Source organism: Melospiza georgiana, chromosome 7 (genome assembly GCF_028018845.1).
Source record: "Melospiza georgiana isolate bMelGeo1 chromosome 7, bMelGeo1.pri, whole genome shotgun sequence".
NCBI classification, from domain to species: domain Eukaryota; kingdom Metazoa; phylum Chordata; class Aves; order Passeriformes; family Passerellidae; genus Melospiza; species Melospiza georgiana.
Window position 1 is genome coordinate 18,684,778 of NC_080436.1, and position 25,328 is coordinate 18,710,105.

The following is a 25,328-nucleotide window of genomic DNA, read 5'->3' on the forward strand; positions in this document are numbered from 1 at the left end:
AGAACATGGGACTTCTGGAAGTTTGACAAGATTATTACACTGGATGAATAGAGAGTCCAAAAGAGTAGAAGACAGCACCAGAGTCAAGACAGAGTAACAATTCCTTAAGCTGGTCAGTGAGTGCTCAAATGAGAATTACTTTTATGTCAGAGAAAAGGAATACTAGTACTAATACCAAAACCAAGGAAACAAGCATGTCAGTCAAGATTGGATGCCAAAACTGTATTACACAAAAAAACACTATTTACCCTTCCACTGTGAGTCATTATAAAAGTTAAATAAAAACAGAAAAATTATAACAAGTATTAAAAAATTATAACAAGTATTAAAACAAGATACTTACCAGATCTTCAATGTTTCCATAGATGTTTTTTTTCATGCCTGATGCTCGTGTTGCTACCCAGCCTCCTAGTGAACTGAATTCCATGGAGTCTGGTTCATGGCCTGTACAGAAGCCACTTTCAGCAAGCTAAAGAAAGAAAAGAAAAAATACATCCTACAGGTCCTGCCTTAACTTAGTACTCCAAATTCAATATGCTATACTTGTTTGGGTTGTTTATTTTTTTTTAATAACTATCCTTATCACACACCCATTTATGAAACTTTTATCTTGGATATGTACATGACATGCAAATTGATTCTGCTTCTACTGTGCATACCTGTGCTACATATCACCCTGTGATACTCCTTCTCCTGTATTTTAAAACTGAGAACTCTATTGCTCAAAACAAGGTGAAAATTCATCTGCAAAAAGAAGTTATAACTTAAGCAACTGCCAACTTTGCACAAACGCTGCCAATAAATAAGGCACTTAAGCTCTTGTTTCTTCTATTCTAATGTAATATGCAGCAGGTCTGCAAAAAATTTAAGCAAATTGCCTGTACTTAATTCTCTCAAGGAGAGATGTGTTTTAATATACAGCCATCTGGTTGGGCTTCCTGTATGCAACACTGTCAACTGCTTGTGATGCAGATCATGCATTCCTGTACATTAAGTAGTCACTTGCTTCTCATTTTTCTGCATTAACTTGGCCTTGCCATCTGCACAGCACCTGAGGTTGACGGGATGCCCTCAGAATCACAACACCACAGCTGTCAAACAGCAAGAATGAAAGGCCAAGCAATCTCACATTAAGTGATAACTGCATTAGTGCATTTGAGATAATCAATGTGCACTGACCAACTGATAACAATCATGTTGAACAGCTGTATTTAAGTACACCATGTAACATGGATCATTAACTATGTTCTGTTGTACACAGTAGTTCTAACTTAAAGGCTGAAAGTGACTTCTACATCCTGTTTACAGCAATTCATTTAGCTCATGGTTTTCTCTATATCACAGGAACTTGTGGCTTTGTATGTTTACTGGTCATGTGTTAGGAAGGGTGAGTTCATAACCACTGCATGTAATTCTTAACAGTTGCATGAAAACACACAAGAATTAAGCTAGAATTCAATCATTTGGACAAGATATGAACAATACCCAAGAAAAATATTAAAAAAAATACTAGAAACGTAACCAGATAAAGATACCTGTTTTTCCAGATCTTGTCCAACAATGCCAGCTTCTACACAAGCTGTTAAGTTTTTTTCATCTATCCAGAGAATCCGATTCTGTTGAAAAGCCAATTAAAACTAAGAGTGAGTGTTTAAGATTTCTGTTTACTTCCTTCCCTAATGCTATAGGATCAACATACTTAGTCATACAATTTACTATTAATACCGCTCCAGTTACTACACCAGTGGAAGCTGAGGCTCTTCACTCCCTCAAACTACTACACAACAGGTTTCAATTTACAGTCACCACTACAAGAAACTAACACATTTATCTGTCAATTTATACCAGGGATGTTTACAGAATAAAAAGCAATAAAAGCCAGAAAGAATTAAATCAAAACTCTTGCAGGAGTCTCCCTCTCACAAGGTATGGGCTAACTAATTATTCAAAGTCAACTATTTCAGCTGCTTCAGTTTCAACATAAATGGCTTAACTGATGTCAGATGCCTATATAAATCAGTTTTTATGCAATAGGGACCCTATATAACATAAAGATAACCATTAAGTGTTTATTAAAATAGTAAAGCTTCAGCAATCAACTGCTCTCAGACACATATGTTTTAACTTTGACAATGCTTCCTTTCACCTTAATTCTCTTATTTTCTCTCTTCATTAATGATTACAAGAACTGGCTGGCAGTCATTCAAGACACCTGAAACTGTTTTTTTTTCTGACTCAATGCTTATTTACCCACCTAGCTGACAAAAAACCAAGATAGTAAGAATTAACCACATTTCCCTGCCACACCTAAACCTGACAGAAGTCAAAGCTGTGGGCTATAAATCAAGGAGTTCAAATGAAGGCCTGAGTCACAAGTCACTTGTTGGGCTTCATTCTGCACAGACACCTGAAGAGCCTCCTTCAACATACAAGTACCACCTCTGCAGAAAAAAATTACTTTGTTTAACTGAAGAACCACTGAGTGCAGAAAACTGAGCCAAACCCCAGGTCTTACCTTCAAGGCTAAAGGAGTTAATAAGCTCAGCAAGTACCTGAAGGCAGTAGAGCCTTACATCAAAGATAGAGAGCTGTTTCTGAAGCATCTCATTACCAAGTAGCCATAAATCTATTTTAAAAGTACAAAGCTCCTTCATAATGAAAAGATGAAAACTAGCAATAAATTTTACAGAACTTCATTTCTAGACTGCCATAAAGCTATGAACTTCACATTCTCAAGATGCTATCTAGACAAAAACCCCAGTTATTTCTTGAAAGTTTATCCTTCAAGTTGATTTATATATATTAGGTCACCTTATCAATCTTTGCTTTAAGTAATTTGAAGTCTAGTGCAAGAACTAGTGAAATTTGCAATAACAACTTCCTCCTAGACTTTCATTTATCCTCAGATACAAATTCCAATATAGAAGAAGAGGAGCTTTCTCTGAGTTTGATCACTTGAAACTGCTATAAGGCTTAACAGTGATTTTTTTTTTCTTATTGAATATATACAGGTCATATGAAGTAGTACAGGACTAATATCAGAAAAACAAACTGAAGGAGTACCAGTTTAATAATCATGGTGATAATTAAAACTTCCATCCCTACTTTATTGTGGAAGAGAAAGAAATGTCATTCTGTAATGATCACCAAAATAACCGTAGGATGATTTAAAAAAACTAAAATAAAACTTATTTAAGAGATCATACCATTTGTGATGTATCCAGGGAGACAATTGTTCTTTTTTCTTCTTCAGGACATTCAAGAGCACTAGAGACACTGGTCCCTCCTGCAAATATGGGAATGATATTTTGTGATCATAAAATTTTCAGGTAGCTTTTCTTCCAATAGAATGCCTCTCTCCCTCCTTTCTGATAAAGAACTGAATAAAGCAAGATCACTGAAGGTAACTGAGGCTAGTGATTAGCCTCTTAAGGCTGCCCCTTCTGGTTTCACAAAATCAAGGCAGCTGTGGAGCTGAACAATGCTGTAGCGGCACTCCATAACAAACATGACATTCTACGACCATCACAGCTGCTTCTCTTAAGCCCTGCACAGAGCTTTAAAACAGAGAAGGGTAAGAAATTACAAAGAAAGCCATTCAAGAAACAGAGACCTATAGTTTCTTGACAAAAACTTTATCACAGAATGAGCTCATGAAAGCCAAAACCCCATGTTTCCTAAGCTCTATGTTAAAACAAGGTAGCTCACAACTCTACTTCAGCAGGCTTAGAGGAGAAGACATCCACAGTGAAAACTGGAAGTCCTTTATGGATTCTTTAGGCTGTGGAGGACACAGATTGTACAGGCCTTTAGCTGTACTCTGTATCTGGAATACTTCCTGAAAACCCCTTGAAACAGGAGTTTCCACTGAACAACATCTAAAAGGAAAATAGCATAATTCTGAGGTAGTGTTTTGACCACAATCCCCTCTGAAACTTTGAATTTCAACAGTGCAACAAAAACCCGTAATTTATATAAGTTGTGGAACACAGCACAAGTAATGAAGAACACGTATTTAAATTGAAGACATTTTCACAAATAACCTTGAACAGTTAGGAGATTTCATAATTTCACTTACCACCAAATGGTATTATGCAGAGATTGTGTTTGCAGGCTAATTCCACAATTTTAACTACATCTTCATGGCAAACTAAAAAAGAACAAACAGTTAAAAACCAGACTTTGTGCTTGTTATTTGTGCTTATTACTAAATACTGCAATCTCACTAAGCAGCAGCCCCTTTTCCAACACCAGCAAGTAAGACAATTCAAGGTTAGGCAATAAATAAGAGCTGGGCTCAGAAGTATCAGTTATAGAGTAAAGTTTAGACTCAAACAATTCTAAATTTGAAGAACTAACTACAGTCTTAGTCTCTTGCTCTACTCATGGATTGAAACCTCTTGCAAATTCTCAGGGCAAGATGGACCACCAAACAGTTAACAATTCATCTAGGTATCTTGGAAAACAAATCACATGTAAAGCTTTTATTGAAAACTGGCTGTCCAATTTATTTTAAGTGAGAAATAAGTCTCTTCTGAGAGATAAACAGCACATTTCTTTCTTCCTGAATGACATTCAGTTTCAGAAGAGGAGTTGCTGATGAAATCTAGTTTTTCAGGATGCATTCTGTACCTGGTCAAAGAGGGAGGTGGAAATGCTTGTGCACAGCCAAGTAAAAGGATCAAAAAAGGGATCAAATACATTGCATACATGAGTTTGTACAAACAGCAAAGAATGAGCAGGCCTAAATAAATGGTTTCCAAACTCTGGCTGCTTCACTCTTGTCATACAGAGATGTTTTAAATGAAGGTAGTCAATCATTTTGTTTCAGCTTTTGGAGCTACACAAAATAGAAGTTGCGGCAAGTACTGTTCACAGTCACCAGTGCTCCCAAGCACCTGGCCTCAAGTAATGAATTTCATCTTACAGTGCCTCTTTTCATGCTTCCCATACGTAATTTTTTCCTCTAAATAAAGGAGGGAAAACTGAGTAGGACTAAGTTCTTACAAGAAATTTTGAGTTTTTAATGCAGTGCAGCTACCAAAGTTATAAAAGTAACAAAACAGTTGTAATCATACAACTGAACAGAAATTGACATTTACTTAGATCAAATGACCTTTTAGTTCACTACTGAAGTGAAGTTTGATTCACACATGGAGTAGTTCCTAGTGACCAGAGGGCACATGACTCAAGTAAAAAAAAACCATTTGTATTCTTTTACTAGACAGAAACAAGCAGGCCTAGCCTATACTCAGACTGCACTGCTCTTTCTTCCAGTCACTGATCTTTGGTAAAGTGTTCTAATAGGATTTACAGGTGTTACACTTTTTTTTTTACTAAAGTACAGCATGTAAAAAACCAAAAGTTCTTCAGTGCAAACATTTCACTACCTCTCTAGCATCATGTACACCTTTAGAACCCAAAATTGAGACTGTCATTTTTGACAACTGCTCTTGCTGAACGTACACATTCACATTACACAGTGGTTATTTAAGTGGTGAATTCATCAGCCAACAAACTTCAGCTATATTTAATAATAAATTGACTTCACTACAAAATGATGGGATTTCACAGACACAACCTGCAGTCCAGATGCTAAACAATCATGATTACCATTCATGAGAAAATTCCTTCAGTTTCTGTAAAGATGAGTGAAGTCAGTGAACCAAGAGGCAGTTTGCCCCTGAGCAGAAAGCACAAGAGTTCAGTAAACAATGGCCCAGCTCAGAAGGGAGATGATGACAATAAAAACTTACCAGGCCATACAACTATATCAGGAATTCGCTTAAACATTCCTTCCCTGAGTACAAATATCTCGTGTAGGCAGTGGCCTGGAACACAAACAGTAAGTTACCATGGTCAGACAAGGAAGTGTTGAAAGCAGCACAGTTATACAAATGAAGTTCTCTTACCATGAGCTCTGAATACCCTATCTTCTGCATCCTGGGAATATGAGATTTTAGTGGCTCTAAGATCCTGAAGAAATTCTTCATTTACAATGGATGGAGGTACATCATTAACATTTAAGGATGCCTACAATACAAGGAAATAAATAAATTTAAGGTAATTTCACTCTCACAGTATTTCTGTACAACAGAAATAATAAAAGCAGGCTGACACTGACTGATACCCAAACACATCTATTCCATATCAGAAAGACATCAGTTCTCCTTCACATCTTCAAACCACCAATCCAGCTTATCCTACTCTGCACACAAGAAGTTTTATTTCAGTAGCACATTCTTACCTTTCTTTCTCCTGATAAATATGGAGAAATACATGAACTTATGAATGCATACTGAACAAATTCTCTTTTTAAGACTTCCCAAGGTACCAGAACACATACTAAAGCCACTGCAAATTCTTCTACTTACAGTTCTGTTTTCACTAACACACGTCCCCTCTATGTCCCGAGATTTAAATGCAAATTGGACCAAAGCCTAATCAGAAGTCCAGAGCTAGGCAAAACTAAGATTGACTGATATAACATAACTGGCATGCATTAAGCAGACCTCACCTATAAGAAAGATCTCATAAAACCTATGTCTGAGTCACATACATCGAGGTGTCTCCATCTAAAGTCCCCAAGAACAACACCTGGGAAAGGTGTTCTTCTTTCCAAGAATCTACACAGGACATTCTGACTTACCAACAGACCTTAAACCAAGATTCTGTAAACCAGAGGGAAAACCTCTGCTTAAGATTTTCTGAAAGCCCATTCTTCCAGGTTCTTCCAACAGATGTCTTGTCTAGTACTCTTAAAGCTTCTCAAAGTGTAGACACAACCACTTAATTCTCTTTTCTGAGCTCCACTTCCAATTACTGGGCACATAAGAATGTAGTTCATGTGTCAACTTTTAAAACCCACTCAGAGAACAAGAATTCTTTACATGATCCAGATTAAAAAAAATATTTTGCAGACATTAAGATTCTTATGTGCTTTGAAGATTCCAAAAAATCATGCCTTTTTTTCTCCTTAAAAATGGAGCAAATATGAGTAATCTCCCTAAAGGAATATGTCTTCTATCACAAATGGCCTCTAATTAAAGAGTTCTTTAATTAGATAAAAAGCTTGTCTGATGACTAAAATGTAACTTCTTGACTTCAAGTCTTATTGCAAAAGAAAATGTTGGTCAAGAGTCTTATTTCCTGTTAACTGAATCCATCAAGTCTGAGAGCAGAACTGAAAGTTTTTTTACCACCATGTCTTTTATTTTAAATACACTTTTAAAAATCAGGGCTTGAACAAAAATTAGTTAGAAGAGGGTATTGCTTTCACCCTTTTTCCATGCAAGCCTTGCTGGAAAATGAACTGACACCAACGCAAAGAGAAGAATGTGCTATAAGAATGTGCTATACTTTTGCTATAAAGCTGTCAGGAAAGATGGCAGAAAGAACTAATTTACAGCCCTACCATCAAAAAGTATTGTGCAGTAATGTCCCACCTAGTCAAAGAAATTTAAGACATCTCTTCCACAAGTCCTACCTATGCTTCATGACAAATGCAAACACAGAATAACAAAATGGAATTCACTGTGCTTTCCTCTTCTGAAGTTGGCCTTCTACAAAATGTATACTCCCAATAAAGTTTTCTTTCCTAAAACAGAGTTTTTCCTATCTTTGCTCTACACAACCTTCAGAGCAGCTGATACTTTTTGCCAATATATGGCAAAACCAGCAGCAGTCTATTCTGAACAGGTTGAGTGTAAAAGTTGTGAGAGTTGATGAAGGTAAGATTTAAAGTTATCAGCAAAGTTGTATCATTGTGATGGAGTGTTCACCTTACAAAAACTATGTAAGGTTATGGAAAAATTAGGAGTACTGACAGGAGTAATTCAGAAAGATATTGCTGCATGAGATGTTCATTAGCAATAGCTGGCATCTTTCACAGGTTCAAGGGGACAGCCAAAAATTTGGGCTAGAATTTTCATGTGGAACATAGGACATAAAGAAAATGCAGTTTTAACAGTGATCTGAATTCTGGAAGAGCCTATGTGCCATCTTGACTTGCTTTAAGGATAATGCTGTAATTATTGAAATGAGGTGACAGACAGCTAAAAAATATTCATCTTGTCATTTACAAACACAGAAGCTGAAATTAAGTGTTGTTAAGTAAGAGGCACTCCACTACTGAGACACCTGGATTTTAGGAGCCACTCACAGTAAACATGATGTAAATCTGGTGCTGAACTGCTGCTCTTCCTATTCTGCTCTTAATGCACATTGACACAGGAAACATAAGAAACAAATAGGTACCAAATAAAGATCTTCAAATCATTTGTTTTAAGAAAAACCCTCACAATCTGTAATTACATTTTAAATGTCAAACATTTTTTTCTTCATGGATTTCCACAGACAGAATTATTTCATATCAAGTTGAACACTAAGTGCCTGAAGATCTTTGTTGTCAAGAGCATGAACTACTTAACAGCTATAACAATTCTTTGCAGATGGTTTTAAGCATCTTGACTTTTATAACTTTTCCACAAGTTTTTTAATCTTTTAGTTTTAATCTCCAAGATTAAAAAGTTAATATCTATCTATAAAAATCGTATGCACAGTGACAAACAAAAATATATCTTTATTTATTTTCATAGGACTGAAATATCTTAAAATTTGCACCCTGAAAAGCTAGTCAGGAAACCTATGTGAAATAGGTCTAAACTGCTCTCTATGTTAAGTTTGGTCTGAAAAAATAAAGAGCATTAACAGATCTTGAAGATTACAGAAGCAGGTATATTTACTGTTATTAATTAAAACACAAAAGCCACATGCAACAGGGAAACCTCCAATCTTACATGACAGAGGCAGGAGGAGATGGCACAGGAAGACAAATGAACCAAGAGATGGCTTCCCTACTGCTCTTCCTGTATCTGAGTTTCTTCATGCTTAGGGGATAGGAGAAGTTGAAAACCCAGCATAGCATGACAACCTGAAATACACCTTGGAGTGATGACAGCCATGAAAATGAGGGACCTGCAGCAGTATTTGAGACTAGCTATGAGAGGTCCAGGTGTATATTGGACATTTCAAAGAGTCCCATCCCATATCAAAGTAGGCAGCCTGTTTCACATTACAAGACCATTAAAACCAGAGGGGCACAACATAACAGGAAAGCACTCAACACTGCTGGCAGATATCCTGGGGAGTTGGTCTGCAAGATTACTGTAGAATCAGGGTATTATTAAAAATATGTGCTTGTCCTGCAATTCTGCTTTGCTCTATCCTTTCTCTGCATGTAAAAAGGGAATAACAGTTCTCTAGACCTCTGTTCACAGCAAGTTAAAGTGGCTGTCAGTTAAGACCAACCCTGGTCAACAAAAACACATCCAGATGAATTTTTCAAAACATATTGACAGGTAGAGATCCGGTAATCCACAGCAGATGAAATAATGTATTGATTAACAGAAGACTGAAGAAATACTTAGGTTTTCAGGCTCTATGAGATCAGGGGCTTCAAACTTGAACTCACTCAAGAGATGGGAAGAACCATTACCCACAGCTGGGTTGCTACAGTCACAGTACAAGCACAGCCTGCTTCCAATACTGCCTTAGCAGCTACCTAGCCAGGAACCTGCAGCTTCAAAGGGATTCTAATTAGGGAGCCAGGTCTCCTGACTCTAAGTTAAGTTACTTTTTCTAAAAAGCAAAGTATGTATGACTTCCAAAACCCAGAACATTCCCAATGTGTTCTTTTTCTGAAAACATTCATCTCAATCTTGAGTATCCTGGTAGTCAGTTTTCAGCACCCAGACATGTAATAAAAATTACTGTCAAATAAGAACTTTGACATCTTTCAATACACCAGAAACACATCACAGTTTAACTTCCCTGTATTTTCCATCTCTGTTATCATGAATAACATTGATGTTGTATAAGCAATTCCCTCTGGACTAACACTTTCTACAGTCTTGAAATGCAAACTACAGGAGGACAAAAAACCATCCTGTGTTGGAAACTTTCATTTCAATAAATGTACTACCAGTTATCCTGAAACCACAAGTCATGCTAAGACATGTAAGGTTTCACATAGAAGTTCTACACCAACTTTTTTTTTCCAAAAACGTTGAAGTATTAATACATTATATTTAAATCAATTATGTGTGACAGCTGAATCATCTTTAACAGTGTGGTCTTGATTATCACCAAGACTAATGTTCAAAGGAACTGGTTCAGCTATTTACTTACTCTAGAGGTAGTTTTGTGCTCCAGACTTGCTCCAAAGGTTTTTTCTATCCATTCCTTAAAAGTTGGTAATACCATACCACCTAATCTGTACCTGAAAAGTCAATATTACATAGGGTCATTTTAAATTAAAAGAATGTATGTCAGATAAAATTCAAAGAAGTGTATGTATGCACAAACAGAAGTTTTAAATGAAACTCTTTACCTACAAGCCTGCAAGACCTCTGCACATTCATTTTTCATGCAACTGTGTATTTCATTGTATTTAGCTGTTCTTTACTTCACACAGAATCAAATCATTTGTCAGCATGATATAATTTGCTTTGGCCATAAGGCTTTTCAGTTATCCCACCCCACCACTCTTTAGAAAGGTCTCTCCCTTGCAGCAGTGTAGAAAGCAGCACCCAAGTTCACATGCTGGTTACAGACAGAGGACACACTGCAATGGAAACAGCAGTCTCAGACACACAAACCCATTTCAGTACACCTTACACTTCCAAGGAAACAAACAGTATTAGAGGTTCCCCCTTCATCATCAAAATGCATCAGAATCCATCAAGCACTGTAAAATTATTTCCAGCACAAACTGTCTGGCAAGAGCCTAACCTTGTGACAAATGCAGACTTACAGACAAGGGACAGAGGAGCCAGTTTTGACCATGTGCACCACATGTGAAAACACAGAAGGCTAGGGACTGAAAACACTGAAAACAGCAAGAAACTACTGCTACTAATTGTATACATATACACACCTTCAGCATGTTTATGTTTGTGTGTTCAAAAGTATTCCCAGAAGAGAGAAGAAATAAGATCTTCCTTTGACATTAAGAGCTTTTAGCAGCTGAGAATCCTTACCATAGTCGTCACCTGGGTCACTGCATTAGACCTAACTGGGTCTTCCCTCTAAGATCACTCAGTCAGTGTAAATCCAGTTATGACCCTGTCCTTCACAGCTGGTGCAACCAACTTACAACTGAGTCACCTGTTTCACAAAATGATCAATTCTTTTTGTTTCCTCATCTCAACTACCCCTCCAGCTCTTCTACTGACAAGCCTCCTGCTCTACTCCTAGAATTAAAAGGTAACAACCTTAACTGAAGCCAGACTCTTCAGCATGGAAGAGAGTATTCAGTGATTCCTCCTATGACAGCTGTTATTCTTTCATCAAACTCATACAAAAATTAAGTGAAGTTTTTGAAGAGGCAAGTGCAATAAGCAATGAAAATTTAGTGCATTTGCATCAAGAGTTGGCAATGAAGGCAGAGACCCAGGTCAGCTTGGTGTGTTTTCTTCTCCAGACCTACTTCTTAATATTGCCAAACTATCATTACAGCTGGATCGCGAGGGTAACCTTAATCACTTACTCAAAGGACAACTAAAACTATCAGAAACCCCAAAACTTTTAAGTCAAGACACAGACAGAAGTCACAGCATAGAAGAAGTTAGTTTACTGCAATACATGATTGATCAGTAGGCAAGCTTTGTATGCACACACCGAGGGTGCAAGAAGCCCCCCAAAAAACACCTGCCACAGACACACTCCAAAAAACAGCTTGAGTTGCTCAGACTAGCAAGTACCATCTATCCCTGTGGAGATGGCAGAGTCTGTAACAAAAAAGATCATTTGACACATGGTCTGTAGGGAAAGTCAACACAACTTTCATAAAGGTGAATCCTGTTTCACTAATCCTTGGAGTTTTATCAGGGTGTAAAACCAGAAAGTGAATAAAAGGGATACAATGAACATGAAATCCCACACTCCTTTATATTTCCACAGGTGTTCATCCCAAAAGTTATTTAAGAAAAGACACTGCTACAGTACTGAAGAAAGGTTCTTCTACAGGCTGAAGGATAACATAAGTTTAAGTTAAGAAGCAAAGGGCAGGGTTTATTGATCACACTGATAGGAACCCAGGACCTTAATAAAAAAACTAAGCAGACAAAAAGCCATGGAAGTTAAGGTAATTGCAACAGCTGAAAGAAAAGCACTATTGCACGTTTGGGAGAACCCCACTGGCAGTCATTATCATGGCACCTTCACTGACCACAGTGCTATGCATCATCTGGGCAGGGGTAAGAAAGAAGAGAGTTCATCTCTTCCTGCTGCTCTGTAGAAAACTGCTGTATCCACACCTTGAGTGCTGCACAGTTTTTGTCCCTGTCTCCAGAAAGATCTAGTGGAGCTGGAGAGGGTGCAGAGAACAACTGTATAGACCAAAGGGCCTTACAAGCAGAGACTGAAGGGCCCCAGACACCACAAGCATGGAGAGAAAATGCAAGAGAGGATATAACCGAGTCTTACAATCAATAACACAGCAGGTAGGCTGAAGAACTATCATCCACCTAGTCCTGCAAAACAGTGAGGGATGCCTGTTGCAAAACACAGGTACTGCACACAACCAGAACTCAAGCTTGCTGCCACTGGCTGCTGCATAGGCAGGCAGTATGAGCAGACTTGAGGTTACTAGACAGACTTATGGACAACAGACCTGTTAGTGGGTACTGAAAGGATGAGGCATCTACACCACCTGTGCAGATGCTCATTCTCCCTGTTTTCACTTCAAACACTCCTTTTGCCACTGTGGCAAACTGTTTCAAAGAAATTATACTGGCCCAACAAAGTATTATCAATTTTATGTCTCAGCTAGAGACAGTGTGGATGAGGGAAAAAAACCATTCTAGAACATGTACCTATCAGTCACACAGCACTCAAGAAGCCTTGATGCTTCCACCTGAAAAAACCAGAATTCCTGACCTTCTTTCTTGTTTAGTGTGCTTTGATTTTCTGAACACAATCTCCCTAATATTATACAGTAAACTGGCTTATACAAGGCTTTGCATTTTAATTTGGGCCTGAAATCAAAAAATTAACAACTGAAGTGCTGAAGGTCCCAGTTAGGTTTTTGCAGTTTTGACTCAACTAATTCATGCAAATTTACAGACTCAAAGACTAGGAAGGAATTTTTAGGAAAGACAGAATTTATTTCTCTTCTGCATTCTTTTAACTCTTATGGAAAGTGTATTTTTTAAAACAGGGAAGAGACTATAAGTTTACTTTCCACTCAGGAAGGAAAAAAACCCAAACCACAAAGATGGCAATAAGTTTAAATTCCACTGGAACAAAATTGAGAGATCCCAAGTAGACTTAATTTTAATGTCGTTCTGCAAAAATGTATTTCTCAAAAAAGCAAGCTTGCTGCATAAAGGGTTAGAGGGTAATAAATCAGAAGTGGTGCCACTACACAACATACAGCTGAAGAGCAGTTTTTATTTTTAAGTTCAGAGGATAAAGTAGCTCCATGTACAATGGTTAAGAAACCCAAAACAAAGTAGAAATTTAATAAAGCAACTAGTTGATGCTCAAGAGACTCTCAAAACTGCACTGTTGTGCTGCATGTTATCTAAAGTTTTAAAACATGGTGCAGATTCCCAGTATGATTTCATTAACCCACAGACTATATCAAATTACAGAGAAGACTCACATTAGTCTTTATAACATTTTTAATAAACATTTCAATAAGCCTCACAGTCTATTTTACTATGTCAGACTCCTGTGTACAGACTTCCATAAACCTGTTAAATGCAGAATAACCTATCCTATGAAATGAAACAACTTTTTTGCCTTCTTTGAATTAACTGTACTGTGCAGCTTTTAAACTCTTTTCAAATAAACCACTAAATAAGATACTTCATTTACATAAATTTTCAACTTACCTTTTTCCTGTGAATTCTGCTTGACCCTTCTTATTGAAGATGAATTTGGAATCATTATATCCCCATCCATTCCACTTCAAAAGTTCTTGCCTTAAGGGAAAAAAAAAATAGTGACAATATTAGCATACTGCAGATCCAAAATGCTTTTCTGTTACATGGTTTTGGGAAAAAGTGTTATCAGACACCAATTCAAGAAATCAAGTACACATCAAAAGTGTATAGCTTAGAGCCAAAAGAAATTCTGAAACCACAACCATTACTCCTTCAGACTGCACCCTACGACTTGAAAGACCAGATGCTCTATAAAAGGAACCACCAGCTTAAGTCATTGCACACTGTATTGAATCATAGAATCATTAAGGTTGGGAAAGACCTTTAAGATCATTATTTCCAACCTTTCACCAACCACCATGCCAACTAAACCACAGCAGTAAGTGCCTCATCCAGTCATTTCCTGAACACTTCCAGGGATGGTGACTCCACCACTGCCCTGGGCAGCCTGTTTCAATGTCTGACAGCCCTTTGAGCCAAGAAATTCCTCCGATGTCCAACCTGGACCTCTCCAGGTGCAGCTTGAGGCCATTTCCCCCCATCCTGTCTCTCCTGTTGCCTGGGAGAAGAGGCTGACTCCCACCTGGCTACAGCCTGCCAACAGGGAGCTGAGAAGAGTGACAAGGTCACCCCTGAGCCTCCTCTTCTCCAGGCCAAACACCCCCAGCTCCCTCAGCCACTCCTTATCAGATCTGTGCTCCAGAGCCTTCACCTGCTCCACTGCCCTTCTCTGGATAACTCCAGCCCCTCCATGTCTTTGTTGTTGTGAGGGGCCCAGGATTCAAGGTGTGGCCTCACCAGTGCTGAGAACAGGGGATGATCACAGCCCTAGCTCTGCTGGCCACACCACTGGTGATCCAGGATGCCACTGGCCTTCTTGGCCACCTGGGCACACCCCGGCTCACTCCAGCTGGCTGCTGACCAGCACCTGAAGGTCCTTTTCTGCTGGGCCGCTCTGCCCCCAGCCTGTGGCAGTACATGGGGTTGTGGGGACTGAAGGGATTTGTCTGTTTGCTTTTTTCCTGTGTAGAGAAAGAGGATTAGATCACTAGAGACACAGTGATATTTTCCAGTTGGCAAAGGTAAGGTGTGAAAAATGCTTGGTTTTCACTCTATACATAAAAATCAACATACAAATAGGTAAGATCTAAATATTTTCAGAATAAAAAAGATATTTAGTATTTAAATTTATTTTCTTGACAGAGAATAATGATTTCAGTTGCTTGCCATCACTACTGCAATCCCACAGCATTCTTAACATTCAGTTGATGAGGACCTTTGAGACACGTTTGGACTGAAAGTCATAAACAACAAAATCTCAAGAAGTGCAAGAATAACAAATACAACCAGAATGTGACAGCAAAACTATATCAAAACCAAACTAACTGCCAAAATGAAAGCAGAAAATTGAAAAATCTTAAGCACAACCATATCAGAGAATCTCTTCATTATGATAAATTCATCAAAACTGTATCAGTGTATTTAAGTGTATCAGTGTATTTAACTCTAGAAGTGTATTTAAGACTTAAGAAATACACTACTAGTAATTACACATTCATCAAGCTTTGCTTTAAAAGCTTGCCATTTATTTACATTACAAATGAAATTACTAATCTAGAAACTGAATTTTAGTTAAAAGAACTGTATCTTAAAAATTCTATCAAAAGATCATTCACCTCCCTGGCCTATATACAGTAAATGTAGCTCTTACTCTGACTGCCTAAGAGTGAGATGATCAGGAGTGACCATTTCAAAAAGACCTTGTGATTCAGAGAAAGCACTGCCTCAATCACTTCCAGCTCCAGCATTACATGCAAGATAACCATGTGATGATTGATTACCAAAGGTTTTCATTATAAATGTATTATTAACACAGGCTGCTGACATACTATCAGTGTAATTCAATAGACTTGGCTCAAACTAAATCTATTTCCTTCAAACTGCCTGTATGCAAGATTTTAATTAAACAAATGGAAAAAAGCCATGGTCATGTATTTCATTAAAATTGTTTGATTCAGACATTTCAACCAGCCTTTGAGAAATCTGGCACTAAAAGCAAACTTATCAGTCACTGAGTACTGAAATGACTCAATACAGTATTGTGAAATAGCCAGTCTATATTGTTCTTCCATACTGAAGAATCAATTCTAAAATTTCAGCCAAAATTAAACTAAGCAGAGCTGTCCAGATAGAGAAGCCTCTTCTGCTGCCTGCTCTCTCAGATCTTTACACATGTAGGATTCACTAAGGAAAGGACAAGGATGCACTCATGTTCCATAGCATGGGAATGCCCTGTGCCATTGTGCTGTTGTGCAGATTATCAAAAAGGGTTCTTACAGCACGTTATGCAGACTTGCCCATTTTTACCCTTATTTCTATGTATGTATACTTATAAATGCTGCATATATTTGTATGATGGTCCACAAAGAATCCAAGTCACACACAGTGGAGCTGCTCCCAGCTGAGAAGAAGGTGACATAGAATTGGCCAGCTCAAGACTTTGTTTTTTTAACTAAATGTTCCATTCAAATCCCCACTACAGTCCTCCTCAAGGGAAGATTTCTCCCTCTGCTGACTAAATGCAGTATTTCTATATACCTGACTTCTGTAGTTTGTTGAATCCTGTGAAGTCAGAACAGACTTGATATTACTAAGCAGAACTGAGGAAGGCTTAAACTTCCCCTCTTGCAAGGCAGTGCCACATAAATATGCCAACAATGATGCATGAAACAGGCTAGAGAAACTACCTGCAAATCTGGAGACAAACAGAGCAAGACACAAAAGGCCAGGCCCTAAAGAAACTGGTGACATGAGATAAACTGATAACGGCCAGGCTTGAAACTATCATTAGTCCTGATATCAGTACAGATACTTCCCACAAAATCATGGGGAGGTATTATTAATTAAGGACACGAAGACAGACTCAGATATGAGGTTTTTCTGCTACACTAACCACATTCCCATCTGCTTGCCTGTTCTAAAGGCCTAATTTCCTAGGTTGGTGTTAAACCACCTGGCACTTTGTTCAGGCTCTAAAATACAGAACAGAGTTTAAGAGTTTTAACTCCTAAGAGTTTATTTTCTGGTTGAACTACTCCTGAGTAAAATTAAGTACACAAAGCTTTACTCTGCCAGACAACATAACTCCCATCATTGGTGTGATGATAATAATTAAATTAAAATCTAAGATAACAGTTTGCATGTTTGTAGAAGAATAGTTGACCCAAACATCTTGGCTACCTTGTAACACAAGGGCAGGGGATTTCACACCACCACACACAATGGGCAGTACTAGGTCTTGTGGCAGGTAAACACCAGAACAAGAAACTTAAGCATCCAATTTTTATATTCAGAATTCTACTGAGCAAGAGGCTTCTATTTGGAGACAGGAAGGGCTGTTTTTGGAATGAGTATGCTGCACATAGATGTTGCACGTGTAGCAAGATATAATTTATGCACCCTTCTGGTTTTCTTCACAAGACTCCTTTCCAAGAATATATATATATAGCCAAGACTCTTACCAACATCTGACATTATTCTCACTTTAAACTGTTATTGTAGTATTGTACCCAAACTGTCTTATTTAAAGACAACACCTTTCCTATTCAGTACATTAGCTTCAACAAAATATCAAGCTCATTAACTATCTCATTTTTGACAGAAATGTGAAATGCTTTAGTCAAAAATAGTAGAAACAGACCAGTACTTTCTTGCCTTCTAACTTAAATGATAGAAATTCACTACTGAAATATACAAAGTAGTACAAATCAAACCTTGTTTAAGGTTTTTAATGCGTATGTTTGTATATATACATGAAATTGTATTGCCTGAAATAAAACAAGTCACCATGGAAGCAGTGACAATAGATTAACACAGTGTGACTAGTTTAAGTGAATTTAAATATTCCACTTTCATTACAATGCCCAACACTAAAATACTAGTTTGACTCACTAGATAAGGATTTTTACAGTTGAGGGGCAGGAGGGTGGCCCCCAGCCCACCAGGTGAACTAGTGCTCCTGAAGAATGCAGTCACTCAGCTGGGCAGGCAGAGCCCTTGGGACTACACTATTTCAACTACTTCAACTAACTGTACCTGCCAGCACTGTTCAAATCTTAGGTTTTAGAGACTGGCACAGTGACTGGATGAGAAAGTTCTCATCTCTCCCACAGGAAGCTGAAGGATAAGCACAGAGTCTCCCACAGATAGCCAAGGCTTCTTTGGAGAAGCAAGATGAATGTGCAGTTCAGTCCAGCTGGAGAAATGTGAATCAGGTGGAGCAAAGCCCAGATGCTCCCATCAGTTTCCTCACAATAACCATTGGCACTGTCATTTCAATCACCAGTGGACACTCAGCATGAAAATCCCATGCACATAAAATATTCACAAGCACATCTGTTGCACAATGGAAGAGCCAGCAGATTCCTGGAAATCAGTTTAAAGTGGCAATTTTAAGGGCTACCACATGGGCTTAAGCACCAGTATTTGCCTAATTTAACACGGTCTTGCAAGTTGTAGAGTTCTTGCAAAACTCAGTGTGTGGGTGCAGTAATACTGAGGCAGTATTATGGTGATAAGGTGTTACAAGAAGACATTACCCAAGGAACAATTCCTCAGAGCCTACCCCAGATGGACTTTGGGTTACCCATCCACCCCCCAGCTGGAAATTCAGAACCCTTTCCATGGGTGGTACCAGAAGATCCCTCCTCCTCTCCCCTGGAGCAGTGTCTCTGTTCAGATTACAGTCACATTTCTAAACCAAGCAACACTCAGAGTGCTTCTGAAGCCAGCAGTAAATCAGCATCAGGTGCCTGAAATAAACAAAGAACATGCAGCTCAAGGAATTGTTTCAAGAACTGCTTTGTGAAAGCATTGTTTATCTGGAGAGGAATGCCATGCTCCAGGCAGAGAGTATCTGCTGTGTTTGTCGTTCTTATGCTTTTTCCCTCTTGGAAGACCTTCCCTGCAGCAAACCAAATATAATTGTTCTCAAGGCTGAAGTCCTGTAACACCTGTTTTATAACCTTAGACACATTCTAAGTTTGTGTATTTACTGCTGCCTTTCAAACTGATTCCAGGAAACATACCTATAAAAATCAGTCAAAGCTCTTTAGACTTTAGGGTCTGTAGTCCACACTTCCAGCTAAGCCCCTGCAGCTGCACATACACAAATTCAGTTGCTCTTCTGTTTGCTGAATACCTAATACAACAATACAAACCTGGGCTCCTAATTACAGTTTAAACCTACAGGAAGCAGCAAATGCAGATAACCAGATTTTAGGCATAACATCAAGGGTTTAGGTACCCAAAAGCAGAGTGCTTTTCTTTAAACTGTTCTGATAAAACAAGTGTTCACTTTCCTTACACATGTTCTTAGTCTTGACTATTTCATTACTCTTCATTTCACCACAGTGTAATTAAAAAAGCCCCAAGGAATAAGGAAATTAGTGTTTCTCTAGTGTTCTTCCACAATAAATAAAGTCAATTAGGGTGAATTAAAGATCAAGCAAAGCCAAGACATTATAATCATTCTTCTCAGTAAACACTTGGCCAAATTATGATTCTTATCCAACAGAATACTTTACCAGAAGCTTTCTCTATTCCACCTACTACTTCAGCTGACCCCAGTTTCACTTTTATCTTTGAAGAGACTGCTCCACTACAAAATGCACACACATGGCTACTTCCAGGCAGTAAATGAAACAGCACAAAGAGATCTGTCCTTTGAGAAGTATTTTCTGAAAGCTTGCAAAATCAGGAGTTCTGCTTTGCTTAACTTAAAAGAAATAACTTAATGAAGGAATCAACTGTCTGCCATTTTTCTGTGCAAGTAAACTCAGTTCCTGGACACCTTTTTACCCACCCCACAGAGAACCTTTTAGCAGGCTTTGTAGCAAGCACATCACGGCTCAAGAAAACTTTCTGGCCTACACCATCAACCCCCCCAATGGTGTTGCACAAATGGCCCAGTTTTGGATATAACAACACTATAGAGGCATTAGCTTGTCCATCACATTCAACCTACAATTGATTTTTATATTCCACATTATTTATTTTCTACAGAGATACACTAACACTTCAGGAAAGTCTAGTTGACTGCAGTCTACTACACTACTGATCTCCTTACTTTGCTTCAGCTCAAAGTAGCTTCTAGTCCAAGTAATTACTTTAATCTATTGCATTATCAGATTATTCTAATTCTATTCAGTTTAAATAAATACATCAAGTTTAAATAAACAGCTATATACATATTCATTTTCTTGTACATAACAGTTCAGATCTCAGTAGATATCAAACAGCTGATCTACAAAGTCTTTCAGTTTGTGCTGTAAACTGCTACTTGCTTTCATACAATAATCTGTATTGAGCTCCACATATTAAACACTTCACACTTTCATCTAGGTTCTTCTAACAAAATTTAGCTAATGACTATATCCAGTTTGGCTTACTTGGTATCAAATGATCTAACAATACATACTGGGTTACTTAAATTTTTATAGACTTCCTATATTTCATCTTCCTGACACACAGCTACTTGGAGCTATGTGTTAGACAGGAATTTCTGTAACATATGAAGTCACTTTTACCATCAGATTATGACACATTTTCATGTTAATGTTTCTATGAGAGAATCTTCTTTATCTGTTCCTCAAGTATTAACTTTGACTAACAATTAATTGCTTTGATGCAATCACAGAACCTCCTGTGAACTGCCACACCTTCCTCAATGCAACAGGCTCTTACTCTTCTGATTTCTTAAGACTGGTGAAGTGCCACCAGCCCTTTCCTTCCCCATCCTTTTTCATCACCTTAAACTCAGAAATCAGCTACACCAGGATACAGCTTAGCACCACGTGTTGCTTAAACACCACTCTCTAAAGGTTGAAGTCTGTATTATAAAGATTGCTCTGAGTATTGGGGGTAAGATACAAAGCCTCTCTGAAGACACTGTTATATTCAAGTAGTACCAATTCTTTAGGAGTTAATTCATGTTGCTGCAAAACAACATCATAATCATTATCAGGAAGAATTGCAAGGGTCTGTATGAAGAAGGTTCAGCAACATTAACACATTGCCCTGAACAACCTGCCTGTGAACTCGACACAGCTCACTACACACTCATCCCTTAGTTTACCCTGTGTAACACTATGCCCATAATAATTAAAAGATATTCACAAGCCTCTCTTCATCCCCTAGGAAAGCAGCTTCTCCACAGAGAGAGGATAATCAGGAGATCCTCTCCGGCTTTCTGTTGCTCTAGTACAGAATCAATTTTAAGCCTACAAGCTACTGAGTCAACATTTAGTTGAACTTCATCAATTAGCCCTTTTAACAAAGGCCAAATCATTGAAAGCTTAAGTAAGTTATACTATACAAGTTTTGATGAGCTCAGCATCAGTGCATATTCCATCTATAAGGAACTTTTACTTTTGAGCACACCCAGCAGTTACCCTGGTACAACTCTGTTCTAGGAATTTGTAGCACCTGACTGCTTCCAAAGCAGTACAAGTTGAACACTTCATGTATACACAGTTATTCTGAAGATCGAGTAAGTTTTCAATTCAAGTCTCACCAGCAAAGTGAGCTTACCAGTCAACAAAAGTCAACAGCATAACATAAAAGGACAGGAAAATTTCAAGGAAGAGCTATTTTCCAGCTCAACTGTCTTACCAACTTTTTCAGCATGCCTATAATCCTCTTCAGGCTTCAACACACATTGTGTAACTATGATTCCAGCTTTCAATGCAACACTCAATTAAAATATTACATTTAAGCCAGGAACGCCACTGAGAAATAACATCTCTCTACTCTTACAGTGCCTAAGATTTCCCTCAAGAGGGTACTCAGACAAATACATAGTTACTTGTCTTTTGAGGAATTTTCCCATCTCAATAACTAAAACTTGAAGAAGTAGAAAGTGTATTACAATCCTTAAACACATCAATATGCAAATGCATTGCTCAGTCTTCCAAGGCATTTTTATTTGGAAGCAAGAAGAATTGGATGAGACCCACAGACTTTCAGCCAATACCATGTACCCTCCATCCTCCCCTGGCTGGTGAGAAATAATGTCTGGATAAGATCTTTAGCAGTTTGGTCATTGAACTACCAACAAGAAAGTCATGTTTCCAAAGGCCACTGTCTACCGACTATTAGAAAAACAGCCAGAAAAAAATTCTGTCATCACAGACCTAAAGTACTGCAAAGGGTTTGTTTTTTTTTCCCATCAAATAAAGCCATTTACTTGCAGAAGAAATGGAACATGAGAAGAGTGCACCTGAGTCTGCTAAATTAGTGTCTACAGCTTTGCTACTACTTCAGACACTACAAGAAAGATGCAACAGGTGTAAAGAACAAAAATTTTGTTTAAGGTATTTTGGCTACAGCTTTGCTAGGAAAAATTAACGTAACAGTTCAAAAGAGGCAGCAGAGCCGAATCAGCATTCAACAGACTACAAGAAAACACCATCCAGCTTTGCATTGTCCTAATATTACCAAAAAGAGGCATGCACTGTCTCTAGGTCAGCTATTTTTACTAGGTTCTTCTAGCAACCTTCTTGGCCTCACAAATAAAAATCAGCTCCAGATTAGCTGGAACAAGACTCAGGCATTCATGACTTGCCCCCCCACAAACCAGTGTAGGCAACAGAACTTTCTCCTCCACCACTCCAAAACCTGGGTATTCTCCTCAAACATGAGCTCAACCAAGATCCTCATATCCTAGCCACACTGAAGTCTCAGTTTTCACATGCAGCATCTTTGGTGTGTTTCAACCATATCTCAGATGTTCAGACAGAAACTTAGGACTGAGATAAAGCTCCCTTTAAGTTTTTTGTGTTTCTACACATACAGATAGGCTGGGCTCTAAGTACAGCAAGAAGGTTGTACCTCTGGTGAAGAACAAGCTAAGCTTTCCCTTACACCCCCACAGCAAATTTTTATTCTGACTCCAGATCAAGTTACCTAGAGTAAAACCACTATTTCATTATGATCCTATAGCAAGTCCTAATAGGGGAGAGCAATGTCAGTAACTTGTAATAGTAGAGATGTTAAGTTCCCCAAGCCTGTGTTTCCACAGAGAAAGAAGCCAACTTTCAAGTCACAGGCATTTTCACAGAAGTTTGTTTCTCCTGCTCTTTACAGATGCAATAACTGGCTGCAGAAATTATACAGCAATCCATTTAAAATAAATCCCTGAAAAATAACTAAGCTGGTATTTTTCTGGAAATAGTGATTTCTTCCTGGATTCAAACCAAACAAAAACTCAATATGGAAGGCAACTTCAGAACAACCCATTTGTCCCAGTGAGCAGCACAAGCATCAAATTCCCCTCAATGATAACTAAATGCTTTCAAAGCTGTTCACGTCTGACTGCATGTGCATGACAGCCCAGTCCTCCCAAAGCAGGCAAGCTCAGCTTGTGACCGTAGGTCACAAACTGCCTGTCAGGAGAATCCAGGCTGTTCCTTGCTCTCTTTTTGAAAAGGCTGAGAGCAAAGCATGGGCTGAATGGATTTTCCTCAAACGAGGAACAGCTCCTCTATTCACTGCTTGCCCAGCCTGCCTCTGGACTATCCGCATGCACTAACACACTAGTTCCTGCCCACAGCTCAAGAGAGAACAGGAGGCTGTCTGAAACCTAAGCCTTAAAATGCTCTTGTAAGATAGCAAGCCAACACACACATAGGGAATCCACATCTGAGAAAGGGAGAGCAGTAAAAGAAAGTCACAAAACTAACACAAGTCCACCCCAGCAGAAAGGGGGCCTCATAATAATGTTATATGGAATTACATAATGGTATTATAACCACAGCATTTTTAAAAAATTCTAGCAGAAAAACAAATTCAAGAGCCAGTGAAATAACTCTGACCTAGAGAATCTGACTGTCCTCCCTTGGGGTCATGTGAACTGACTCCTTACTACTACAGACAGCAAGAACCAGAAAAAGTATTTCACAGCTCTATAATTATTCATTTCTAAGAAACTTTTGTTAGAACCTAATGCATGAGCACACTCTGCCAGTATTCACACCAGCTGAAGGTTTCTGTGAACAGGGGAGGACTGAGAGACCAGACACAGACCTTGGTCTTCACACGTGCTGCAATCCTCATTAGAGCAGCCTCAAGTATTTTACAAAAGCAAAACTTCTCCATCACATCTACAGATGTGAATCAGATGACAATGAACGACTTCCCATTTTACCACCATCCCACTTACTACAGAAACAGGTAAGAGGCTGAAGACCACCTTCTTTCGCTCTGCTCCAGTGCCAGCAGCGGCGAAAGGCTTCAGCCATTGACATCACCCGCGAGCGGCACCTGCCTCGCCCTCCTCCCGCCGCTCCTTCCCGCCCGCCGGAGCCCCGCTGCTCCCGCAGAGCCCACGCGGGGCCTCCCCGGGCGCCGCCGGCCCGCGCCCGTGCCCGCCGGGAGCAGAGCGCTGCCAGAGCCCGGCCCCGGCCCGCAGCCCCGCGCTCCGGGACACCGCCCGGCCCGGCCCCCGGCGCGGCCCGCGGGGACCCCCGCCCGCACCCACCGCTTCTTCGGGATGGAGCCGGAGGCCGGCCCGGCGGAGCCGCCCTGCGCCTTGCAGGGGCTCGGGGAGAGCGCTCCCCGCCCCGGCGCCCGCGGCGAGCCCCGCAGGTGCCCGGAGATGATGCGCAGCCGCCGCCGGGCGGAGGACGGGGAGCCGCCGCCGCCTCCCGCTGCCTCCCCGGCCGCGGCCGCCATCGCTTCCGTGTTGTGCCGCGACCGCCGCCGGGTGAGAGGGCGCGCGGGCGGAAGGCGCCGCCCGGCGCTCCCCGCGCGGGCCCCGCCGCACCGCCCGCCCCCCCGGCCGCACCGAGCCCCGCGCCGCTCGCTCCCCGTGCCCGGGCGCGGCCCGGCCCGCGCGCCCTGCCGGGGCTCCTGCCGCGGCAGCGCTGGGCTCGGGGGGCAAACCGCAGACAGAGAGAGAGAAAGCGTTTATTAAAGATTTCCCGCCTCCGGTGCTGTAATTACAGCCCCTCTGGATCGCTGAACAAACTTGAGAGAACACACAGGTGTCCTTTAGAGATGAGGATTGCCCAAGTTAATGATGAAATGCTAATTAATGACAATAGCGTAGGCGGGTTACTTAAGAAATAGGTCGGTGAGGTGGCAGATAATCTACAGGTGTTGCAGATTTTATCATGGCTGTTGATAGGGCCACAAGGCACCGGTGAGAGCGGGCTGCCGAGCCGGGTCTCTCTCTGCCTGTGCCGCCCGGCTGTCCTGGCAGGGACGGTCCTGGTCCCCGGGATCTGCTCCCTGCTCAGCCCGCACCACAAAATGAGTGCTGAGCCTGACCGACTGCTGGCAATGCATCCCCTTCTCTAGCTGGGATACCCAGCGTTGGGC

At 39.9% G+C, this 25,328-nt stretch overlaps 1 protein-coding gene across 1 annotated transcript in view; it reads right to left on the reverse strand.

Moving 5' to 3' along the window:
- Positions 1-24,680, reverse strand: part of AGPS (alkylglycerone phosphate synthase) — a 47,769-nt gene extending 23,089 nt beyond the window's left edge. The window contains exons 1-9 of the mRNA XM_058027758.1: positions 24,487-24,680; positions 13,899-13,988; positions 10,189-10,279; positions 5,913-6,033; positions 5,757-5,831; positions 4,079-4,150; positions 3,207-3,286; positions 1,536-1,616; positions 344-469 (exon numbers count right to left, since the gene is read on the reverse strand). Of these exons, the coding sequence (XP_057883741.1) occupies positions 344-469; positions 1,536-1,616; positions 3,207-3,286; positions 4,079-4,150; positions 5,757-5,831; positions 5,913-6,033; positions 10,189-10,279; positions 13,899-13,988; positions 24,487-24,680 (930 nt within the window). The remainder of the gene's footprint in view (positions 1-343; positions 470-1,535; positions 1,617-3,206; positions 3,287-4,078; positions 4,151-5,756; positions 5,832-5,912; positions 6,034-10,188; positions 10,280-13,898; positions 13,989-24,486) is intronic.
- Positions 24,681-25,328: the final 648 nt, after the last annotated feature.